The 11695-nt window shown below is 34.3% G+C and overlaps 1 protein-coding gene across 2 annotated transcripts; it reads left to right on the top strand.

Moving 5' to 3' along the window:
- Positions 1–808: 808 nt before the first annotated feature.
- LOC127798868 (protein DETOXIFICATION 27-like) lies at positions 809–8129 on the top strand. Of its 2 annotated transcripts, XM_052332506.1 has the most exons (8): positions 809–1242; positions 1493–2034; positions 2138–2224; positions 3742–3798; positions 5433–5671; positions 6094–6212; positions 7092–7181; positions 7799–8128. In XM_052332506.1, the coding sequence occupies exons 1-8, from the start codon at positions 955–957 to the stop codon at positions 7859–7861; spliced, it is 1485 nt and encodes a 494-aa protein (XP_052188466.1). In that variant the 5' UTR covers positions 809–954; the 3' UTR covers positions 7862–8128. The 2 variants fall into 2 exon arrangements, with proteins under 2 accessions (XP_052188466.1, XP_052188467.1); XM_052332507.1 differs by lacking the exon at positions 3742–3798 and having other exon boundaries at positions 7799–8129.
- The last annotated feature ends 3566 nt before the right edge of the window (positions 8130–11695 follow it).

The following is an 11695-nucleotide window of genomic DNA, read 5'->3' on the forward strand; positions in this document are numbered from 1 at the left end:
GTGACACAATTAGGAGAATTTGGTTTGGAATGAATAGTCCCTATGCATGCTGTACCACTAAAACACCTTAGAAGCTCATATTTATATCAATAATATAAAGTGTCCCAAAATATTAAAATGAGTGTCCAAGTCACACTTTCAAGCAGCTTTGTATTATCACATGATTGAACTATATTATATACAGTGGACTGAATATTTAAGTTTACGTGAATATTCGGTGGGCTTTCTTCATGCCCACTAACTAATCATTTGTTATTTATTAATTTATTAGATTTGGCCTCTTTTAACTAATCAACGGGTGGGAATTGATGATTCTTCTGGCCTTCTTTGCAGCCACTGGGTACATTATCATATATTTTAAGTTTAACATTTACGATACTAGCTAATAACTTATATTAATAATTGATATTACGTCTCGTATTAATATAAATTTATAAAATATTAATGTAACGAGAAATATTATACTTATAAATAAGTAAGCTAGTTTGATAAATAATGTTTATAAATGTTTTTTTGGATTTAGTTTGAAACTTAAAAGTTTGTGAAAACAAATTTAGTCGCATTTAGTTAAAGATAAATTAATCAAACACCTTTCGAGTTTAGTCGCATTTGGCCAATCACTTAATAATTCAAACTCTCTCAATATAATTTTTTGTGTTTTTGGGATTATCATCTTTGCGTAGTCCCTCGTTGCTCGTGTCCTTAATTTTGACAGAAAAGATAAATTGTAGGTGAAGATTTTACCTGATAAAGAGTCAAACTTATGACTTATTAGTGTGAATTCTATCTTATATGACTCAACCACTTAATTTTCTGCATATGATGGCGGTGCGCTTGCAGTACTCATATCGGCTCTCTCTCTCTTTCTCTCACACTCTGTGTCTCGATCTCTGAGCCCGAAGAAATTCAGAGATATATCAGACATAGGTTGCAATATCCTGTCAAGTGTCAAAGATGAAGAGCGAGGGCGCCATGGATGAACGCAAAGCGCCCTTGTTAGAGTATTCATCACCCGCCGTCGGATCCAAACATCAAGAAGACGAAGATGTCGATCTTACGCGGAGAGTCTTGGTTGAATCCAAGAAGCTATGGCACATAGTTGGCCCAGCGATCTTCAGCCGCATCGCTTCCTACTCCATGCTTGTCATCACCCAGGCCTTCGCCGGCCACCTCGGCGACCACGAGTTCGCCGCCATCTCAATCGCCAGCAATGTCGTCGTCGGCTTCAACTTCGGCCTCTTGGTACGTTAAAATTCATTGATTTTGAGTCCTGTCTTGTCGAGTCTCTGGTCACTAGTAAGAACATTATTCGGTATCTATCTGTACCCAAAGAGTAGACTGCAAAAGATCTTTGGGGGTGCACGTGGCCCGAATATGAGACCCTCAAATTCAGTAGCGTACGTGACCATGCACGTATCAGTAGACTATCATTTGATGTGGATGGTGAACCTCCTGTTTGTTGATCTAATATGGTATATATACTAATCAACAGTTGGGGATGGCGAGCGCTTTAGAGACGCTATGCGGGCAAGCTTATGGAGCCAAGAAATACCACATGCTGGGGATATATATGCAGCGTTCTTGGATAGTTCTCTTCATTTGTGGAGTCTTGCTTTTGCCGGTATACATATTTGCCTCTCCGATACTGAAGCTTCTGGGGCAGACGCCGACGGTGGCCGAACTCTCCGGCTCAGCGGCCATATGGATGATTCCGCTGCACTTCAGCTTCGTTTTCCAGTTCCCGCTGCAGCGGTTCCTGCAGAGCCAGCTGAAGACCGGCGTGATCGCCTGGGTGTCGCTGGCGGCTCTGCTGGTCCACGTGTTCGTCAGCTGGCTGTTCGTTTACCGCCTCAAGCTTGAAGTCGTCGGCGTGGCCGTGACTTTGAACTTCTCGTGGTGGGTTCTGGTGATCGGGTTAATGGGTTACGCCGTGTTTGGAGGGTGCCCTCTCACCTGGTCCGGCTTCTCCATTGAAGCCTTTTCTGGTCTTGGGCAGTTTGTCAAACTCTCTGCAGCTTCTGGCGTCATGCTCTGGTCCTCTCTCTCTCTCTCTCTCTCCCTCTCTCTCTCTCGATCTCGATATCTGTGAGTTCTGATCTCACTGAGTTGTTTGTGTTTAAATTGATGAATTGAACAGTTTGGAGAATTGGTACTACAAGATACTGATATTGATGACCGGAAACCTGAAGAATGCAGAAATAGCGGTGGATGCTCTATCCATATGGTGAGAAACTTCTTCATTCTTATCTTCTCCTTTTATTATTTATTCTTTTGTTCATTTTTATTGATTATGTTCGTTTATTTCTATGATACCCAAAAGATTTATTCTGTTTGATCGTACGTTTTAATGTTTTGAAGCTCCAAAACTTATTAAGATTAATTAGGGGGAAATCTTTGTCTGCCTAATGATGAAACCATGCCCAGATGGCAATATCAACTCTATTAGTGTGGACTTGAACAATATGTGTTTTCATAAGTGGGTAATCCTCACAAGTTTTGTCTCCATTCGAGTATTTGTGAAAAAAGCGAGGTTTGTTCATCTTGTATAGAGCATTGAGTTATTTGGTTTACCTATGACAGTTTTATGCTTTTATATAGGTAATCCAAATACTCAAAATTATCATCTTTAAGATCCCTAGATTTGATGATTCTATATTATGAGAAAATCTCTCGTACCAAATAGAGATAGAGAGGAGATGATTGTGTCAAAAAATTTTGAGTCTAAGATAAATCAGCATTCATTCCTTCTTATCCAAAGAAGAGATGAGAGCCAAGTAGAAATATATATCACTTGGAGATGCGATGAAGTAGTGGTTCTTTTTTGATAGTTAATTCTTCAAACTAAGCTAGAGAGAACTGTATCATCTGCCTATTATTTAATGATATGACATGAACACATGTGGCACGATAAGGTTTTAATTTTTAACCTATTTATTATTCCCACATCATATATATAGGTGTCGAATATCTAGAAATAAGTATTCTCAATTCAATGGTTAATGGACTATACCTTGAAATCAATTGAGTTGTTGGTTATATGTTCAGAGATTTTGTTTCAAGTATTTTAAACTATGTTCTTAGAGATTGATCAACTAGTTATTTAAACTCGTGATATTACCAAGGTTGTTCAATTTTGTTCATCTCAAAACTAGATTATTATATACTTAAATATTAAGGTCAAAACGTGTCTTAAATTTATATGCATATAATTAATTTTAAAAATGATATCATAACAGTCTTAACAAATAATTTGAGACATTTGTTAAGATTACATAGGTGCATGCCTTGCCCTTAATTGGCCAACCTCTAATGATTCAAACAATTAATATTTTTTTATCATACAAAAAAATTTAGAGTTTAGAATTTAGAATTTAAAATTTAAAGCGAGTAGAAATTATGAATTTGTTTTATAGGCCCATTGTGACACAATTAGGAGAATTTGGTTTGGAATGAATAGTCCCTATGCATGCTGTACCACTAAAACACCTTAGAAGCTCATATTTATATCAATAATATAAAGTGTCCCAAAATATTAAAATGAGTGTCCAAGTCACACTTTCAAGCAACTTGTTGTAGTTAGCTTTGTATTATCACATGACTGGACTATATCATATACAACGGACTGAATATTTAAGTTTACGTGAATATTCGATGGGCTTTCTTCATGCCCACTAACTAATCATTTGTTATTTATTAATTTATTAGTTTGTCCTCTTTTATTTGTCTTTCAATTCCATGCAGCATGAACATTAACGGGTGGGAATTGATGATTCCTCTGGCTTTCTTTGCAGCTACTGGGTACGTTATCATATATTTTAAGTTTAACCTTTGCGATACTAATAGCTTATATTAATAGTTGATATTACGTCTCATATTAATATAAATTTATAAAATATTAATGTAACGAGAAATATTATACTTATAAATAAGTAAGTTTGATAAATAATGTTTATAAATTTATAATAATTATATCATGTCTTATTTTAGAGTTAATCAGCTATTTATTTTATATTTTTCTCCATCTTGTGTCACCCTAATGTCACAAGTCTGTGAGAGGTATAATATACAATTTTCTAAGGTTGGACCCTACTAGGTCTTGTCCTTTCAAGAAAGTGGGTATCAATTCATAGCCACAAGGCATGACTGACACATCATCACTCCATGTGGCAACTCCACTCACAAAATCAGAGAATGTCTTCAGCTTTCTCCAACTTTCCCACGCCGGTTTCTTCCTTCAGATCCATCTTTTCTCTCTCCCCTCTCTGACAAAATTCCCTCTCCAACTCCACTCACTCTCTCTCCTCTCTGACAAAGTTCAACTCCACTCGCGTCATTAGGATTGTTTTCAAATAATATGAGAGGACTTGAAAAACGAGCGTAATGATATGAGAGCAGTTGGAGAGAATTTTATCAGAAAAAAGACAGAAAAGAGGGGTGCGAAGGAAGAATTGGGAAAGTTGGCGAAAGCTGAGAATATTCTCTGATTTTGTGGGTTTACTTTTTGTCTTTAGTAATAAATTAAAAAGTTTAATTTATCGAAAATTTTATTAAATGAAATCAAAAAGATTAAATTAAATTTGTAAAGCATGTCACTGCCATCGCATTTCTCATCTCTCCCTTCTCATAATTGTGATGCAACATCCTATTAATATTGTTTTTCCCTCCTTGTCGTGTCTTACCTCGCCAATCATCGTTGCATTTTTTCTCTCCCAAAGATACAGCAACGATCGATAAGGTGAAGCAGTGAGACGATGGCAACGAGGTGACAATGACGAGATAACAATTACACTGATAATCATGTAAAGATAGAGGAGAGAGCAAAATAATGATCTATTTTATAAATTTATAAAATATACGAAGACATTTTCATTTTTTTATCCTATTCTATAACTCTTTCTATTAATTTGTTGATAGTGTAAAAGAAATCAAATTAAAAAGTGAGATCCATGGCACATGAACCCATGATATCATCAATTATGTCATGCAGCATTACTTCTTAAACCAAGTGCGAACATAAAGACCAAAAGACATGAAAAAGATGGTCGCCTTGTCAATGACTTCATGTATAATTATCCTGTCCTTTAGTTGTAGGACAGTGAAAGGAAGGACCACTGTTCAAATCCCTTAACTTTGAAAGATTTTATTTAACTTAAAATATTAAAAATTAAATAAAAATATTACATTACATAAACTAAATAATATAATATTTATTTGATACGAACAAGATGAGGGGCATGAGCGTCACTCTCTCCCCCCTTATATGTCCATGTCAAATAAGAGAATAAATTTAAAAAATTAAATATTAAAAAAAATAAAAAATAATAATATAAATACAAAATAATAGGTACCCTTGTATAGAATGTATCTTTGTCGTTTTTTTTAAAATAAATGCATTTAATCTTGTGATTGTGTATGCATGACGATAACAATAGGGTTAGGGTTGCTAATGAGCTAGGAGCAGGCAATGGTAAAGGTGCCAAATTCGCAACGATAGTGTCGGTGACAACATCGGTATCAATCGGGCTCTTCTTCTGGTCGATAATTCTGATCTTCCACAATGAAATTGCCCTAATATTCACCTCTAGCAAACCTGTCCTCAAAGAAGTAAGCAAGCTCGCAATGCTCTTAGCCTTCACTGTCCTCCTCAACAGTGTCCAACCAGTTCTCTCAGGTAATTTAAACATATATGTGGACAGTTAGCCTTTGATTAAAATATGTATTTTAATTCTTGTGCTTACAAGTTTATTTATTTAAATATTTAATTTTTTTCTTATTTTAATTACACTCCTAAATTATATAATTTTAAATCAATTGTACTATTTAAATTTTTGTTATTTCAATTACAATTCTGAACTATGCTTAATTTATTATTCTCAATAAATTTGTCAAGATATATATAATTGACTCAAAATTGTATAGTTCATGAGATAATTGAAATTAAAAAAAGTTTCAATGTTTAAATAAAAAAAAATGTATAAATACATATATTAAAATATATATTTAGTGAATGTATAACTTTAACTTAATTGAGTAATTAGTTCATTAATTAGGATTAATTTACTTTAATTTGTTGGGTGATTGTTGTTGGCTTAGGGGTTGCTGTTGGATCCGGGTGGCAATCCGTTGTTGCATACATCAACTTGGGATGTTACTATCTGATTGGGGTACCCCTCGGACTTGTGATGGGATGGGTCTTCAACTATGGAGTTATGGTATGAACGTCTCAACATCTCTTTTCTCATCAATTTCTCATAAATCTCAACTAGGGGTGTTCGAATTCCAGTCGGGTCTTCAATTCATATTTTTACTTCAATCCATTTTTTAGTTTTTTGGGTCAGTCCGATCTAGAATAGTCCAAGACAAAAAAAAAGAAAAATATTTAAAATAAATAATGTAATTTATTGATAATAATAATAATATATTATTATTATTATTATTAAAATATGAACTAGTTAATTCTTGTTTAGATTTTTTTTTACAAAAATTTTTGTTGAAATGATATATATCGATGCATATGCAAGCTTTAAAAAATTTTATATTGAAAAACAAGAAAAAAGATATTTAGAATCTGGTCGATCTGATCCAATCCCAACTCTAACCGATTTGATTTTCAATATGAGAATTCTCTGTCCCAATTTGAGTCAAACACTCCACACTCAACCCCATAATTAATAATCAAGGGCCCAATAATCTAAGTAGATTGACGAACATTTCATACATACTTGTTTAATGGTTAAGCAATAATATTAAATGTATTTTTTTTATATAATTAAGTTGTAATTTTTTGTATTTTAATTAACGTTCAAATAATTTTATTGATTGATTAAAATAAAATATAATTATTACTCAATCAATAAAATTATTTAATTGTTAAAAATAAAATACAAAAAAAATACATATTATAAAAGAATAAAATGTATTTATTATTATTTAACCATTACATTAACATTAAAAAAATAGGGAACTTGCTTTAAAAAGTAGGGTATATCCTACACTGTCATGGAGAGCCGTTTTAATTATTGGATTAGAATCATTGTATTTATGGCATTCAATCACTCTCTAACTATGGATTAAATAAATAATAATAATAGGGTATATGGGCTGGAATGATTTTTGGAGGGACTGCAGTTCAGACCTTGATATTGACAATAATTACCATTCGATGCGACTGGGACAAAGAGGTAATTAAGCTTCTCTTAATTATATCATTTCATTACACTCTCTTAATATCAGCCCTTTTCATTTAATTCTTAGTTTCCTTAATTTTTTAAATCAAAATTCATGAAAAATATTATTTTCCCCCTTAAGCATTACTCCCATTTCATATTATTCTCATTTTTTGCTTGAAAATAAAAATAATTAAAACTATATATTTTCTCTCGACTAATATTATTGTTCCTTCATATAATTTATGAATTAAAACTATATATTTTCTCTCGACTAGTATTATTGTTCATTTATATAATTTATGAATTTCCAACGAGCAAATGTCTTTTCATTTCTATTTTCAAAAATTGAAATGTTTGGAAAAAAAATTCATGATGATATATATAATTTTTTCTCTAAATAAGAATTTTATTAAAAATAATTATAAAGCGTCAATAACTAATGTTAGAACAAACTCTCGATGTTTAAATGTTAGAGGAACTCTTAATTTTTATATACAAATATCAAAGGAAATCTTCAAATATCTTCATTTTGAATTCAATTTTTCGATTTTTATTTGTCTTTGCCTGAACTTATTTTTCAAAATTATTAGAAAACAATAGTACTTATAGTTTATATGTTAAAATTGTAGGCAGAGACAGCAAGATTGCGCTTGAAGAAGTGGGGAGATAGAATTGATGAGACCGATGCATGATATGTACAAATTTGATTATGGGGAATGTGGAACATGATTAAACTTGTGAGACTATTGATGCAAAGTTAGCCCTACCCAATTCAAATGATGTCATGATTTATGAATTAGACTAGATTGGGCAAGTTGAATCGAGTTAATTGACAATTAGTCAATAAATTGATCAGTTTTTTTTAACTTGTTATAATACGTTTAGATATTCAGTCGACTATTCATTGTCTTTTAGAGATAAGAATTGATGGGATCTATCATCTCTCCATTGAAAATAAACCATGTTATAAAGTGATAACTAGTTTATTTTTTATTTTTTTATAAGTATATATTAACTGAAAGACCACAAAACATTTACAGTTTATGCAGAGTATATTTCGAGTAACCACAAAAAACTGAACTAGGGGAGAAACCACAAAAGAACAACTCTAAAAACAAAGCCAACTTGCCAATATATACATATTAAAATATGCAAAAGGCTAGCACTATTAAACTAGGTGGGTAATCACTGGTCCTAAATCTTTGGAACCTTTATGAGCTTTCTCTATCGGAGTCTTCTTCTTTTTTCTCTCTTTGTTTAATTGTGACTTAGATTTAACAAGAATATATCTTGAATTATCTGTCCTGTCAAATGCAGAAACATCCTCTTCTATACGACCTCATCTACCTTTGTTCTTAATATTCATCTCTGACTCATCAATACATCTTCCTTCTAAAAGAAAATTAAAATCCCAAGGAAAAGGGAGCAAAATCTATCCTCCATCAATGAATCAACCAATTTCATTTCTAAATTTGATTTCAATTGTAGAAGAAATCTGGATTTGGTTCCTATGGTGGTGGGCAACAACAATGGCAATTGACACTCGTTGGGAAATTCAACAATTTCAGCCTTGGGCCTGGAGAGATGGGAAGTTGCTTGGGTCCAGCCCAACTCCTTGTGGACCTTTTTTGTCATTAGCATCATTAAGAATTTATAAACTATTCAGCAATTCATTTGATGAACTTATAACTTATTTTTTTGATAAATTACCTCAAAGTCAATTGATATTGATCAATTAAACCATTATATTTAGCCTCAAAATTGAATTATTTATTATCTTTTAAAATTAGTTACTAAATTTTAGAAAGATACAAATTGTAGCAATTTAGAATTTAATTTGGGCATTTGTAACCGTATAGAATTGTTTTAATAGGAGCAAAGCTGACGTTATAAATTGAATTAAAATGTTATTAGATGATATTAAGGCGAAATCTACCATAATAGCTAATTTGGGCCTGAATATAAAAATATAAGGCATATTTGGTTCTTTTTAAAGTCCAAACGCTAATTTAGATCGAAATCTTAATTTACAATAACTTATACAATAATAGCCAATTTGACTTCAAAAACCAAAGTACAATAACTTGGTCATCACTTCCTAACAAGTTAACAAGTAACAACTGTTGACTTAGCAGATTTAATCGAGTTGGGTCGCACTAATTATTCTTCTCACTTTACCCAACTCAAACCCTAGAGTGTCTCTGTCAAAGGCCTCTTTACAGTAAACAAAAGCTTGGACCTGTCTTCACAGCCTTCCAGCCTTTTCAAAGTAGACATTTTTTATGTCCCAACTTATTCTCATACTAAGAGGTGCTACACTTAGTCAATATCACTATATTGAACGAGGCTAGAGAAATGTTTGCCTCACTTGCACACTTGATTTATAAGAATGCATGAACAACCAAATCATAATTCTAGAGAAAGAAACTCTCATTTTGGATCTGAAGAATACTTCTTTACTAAAACTTCTAGATGCATTACAAGAAAAATGGCTTTTCCTAGCACATCTTTTAGCAACGTTTTTGATAACTTCTACTATTGACAATTTTTCCTATCAATTAATTTTGAAACCCCCAGTAAAAGATTTGCTGGTATAGTGTTCAAAAACTCGCCAAGAAAGACTTAGTTCAACTAGTAAGTAAAAGTGTCTATTAATAAAATTATTTTCGTATTAGTAATTAAAGGTGATTAAGTTTAGTTGATAAAAAGGTATGGTTTAAATGTAAGAGATTCAACTTTTGCAGGTAACGCGCATGAATGATTTTCTCTTGCCAACGTTGTTGTTGATGAATACAAATGAGAAGGGTGGAGATATATATAACCATCCACCTTATAGAACACTCTATCATTAATGACTCTGTAGAACATTCTACTTTTAATTATTAGACTTCTCTATACTAGACTAGAATAGATCAGAATAATACAGAATATGCAAGAATACAAAAGGACTTATTAAGATATTCTAAGATAATATAGAATAGTCCAAAGTCTTCTGGGCACTCCATCTCCCTGGAGACCATCTAGAACCTTCTTAGAAACCTCAAGGGTTTTCTTGCAGTTCGCCTTCATCATGTCAGCATCATCTCTTAGTAGCTCCCAGGCCTTGTTCATTCCATTTAGCCAATGTGCCCGTTATATGCGTCTTGGCTCACCACTGTGCAACAACTGTGGCCTCATGTCTCACCAGCCTTCCTAGCTACTTCGCCCATGCACACCATTGTGGCCCTACATGCCATCCTCCTTCAACATTTGCCCATGGTAGCTCCAATCTTTTGCCAAACCTCTTTGCCATCTTCTGATGCACCCAAGCAAAGCTTTTCAAGGCTTTGGCATGCCTTGCACCGATCATGGCTCACCTTTTTACCCCAAGGTGGCTTCCAATGCTTAATATACGGCCCATCCTCCTTGTGCAACATCTAGGCGTCCTTGGCTTGTACTTGATCCTCCTTATCTATCCAAGGTTGCTAGCCCCATCGGTTTGATCCCTACCTCGCCCAACACACGAGCTTCTCTCTGCTTGATCCTTTCTTTGCAGTTTGGGCCCAACACATAGGCCAACCCAGGGGCGGATCTAGGAATTTAGGTTAGGGGGGGTTGAAATTTAAAAAGTTAATGTAATAAAATTTTTATGTAACCAAAAAGTCAGTACAATAAATTTTCATTAAACTTGTGCTCAACGAGATTTTGAAACAAAAAATTCACTTACAACAGAGTCTACATCTATTATGATCGATTCAAATATTTAATAACATATTCATAATAACAAATTCCAGGCTTTCAGTCACACCAATTCCTAAGTTCCTAACTAAATGCAGCAGTCAAATAGGCAAGCAGACACAAAGTTAGTAGAAAATCACTTTCTTAAAACTTGCTAAAAAAAAAAAGGCAGCGATTTCAACAACAAATCAAGCATAAACAAGTAAAAAAATATGGGTGAAAAATAGAAAAACTATCGAGATTTAGCCGTCAATTGAGAGAATCGAAGAAGAGAAAACATACATGGGCTCCAATGAAGCAAATCTGGATGTTTCGGGGGGGGGGGGTAAAACGAAGACGAAGACCTGAATAAGAGGCAGGGGCCAGGACAGCAAGCAAGAGGGCGAGGCCGACTGGCTAAGCGAGCGTGGGGGCGAGGACGAGCCAGAGCAAGAGAGACTGAGAGAGGAAGCTAGACAGAAAAAAGGGAGAGAGGCAGCGAGGGCGAGCGAGAGTGAGAGTGAGAGTGAGAGTAAGAGCAAGAGAAAGGCAGCTAGAACCGAAGGGAGAGAGAGCAAGAGAGGTAGAGAGCCACGACGAGAGGCAGCGAGGGCAAGTGAAAACAAGAGGGGCCGAGCTAGATGAAGAGCAAGAGAGAGCCAGCGAGGGTGAGTGAGAGTAAGAGAGAGGCAGAGAGCCAGGCCAAGCGCGAAGGGACGAACAAGAGAAGAGGACGCAGAGAGCGAGAGGCAGCGAGGGTAAGCCATGAGCGAGAGCGAGGTCGAGAGAAGAAGGAGAAGAGAAGGGTTTGCAGGCAAGTGGACTGGCGT

Source organism: Diospyros lotus, chromosome 4 (genome assembly GCF_014633365.1).
Source record: "Diospyros lotus cultivar Yz01 chromosome 4, ASM1463336v1, whole genome shotgun sequence".
NCBI lineage: Eukaryota > Viridiplantae > Streptophyta > Magnoliopsida > Ericales > Ebenaceae > Diospyros > Diospyros lotus.

Coding starts and splice junctions, on each gene's coding strand:
- LOC127798868 (XM_052332506.1), top strand. CDS start 955: ATGAAGAGCGAGGGCGCCATGGATGAACGCAAAGCGCCCTTGTTAGAG. Junction 2,035..2,137: donor GCTTCTGGCGTCATGCTCTG/GTCCTCTCTCTC, acceptor TGAATTGAACAG/TTTGGAGAATTGGTACTACA. Junction 5,672..6,093: donor TGTCCAACCAGTTCTCTCAG/GTAATTTAAACA, acceptor TTGTTGGCTTAG/GGGTTGCTGTTGGATCCGGG.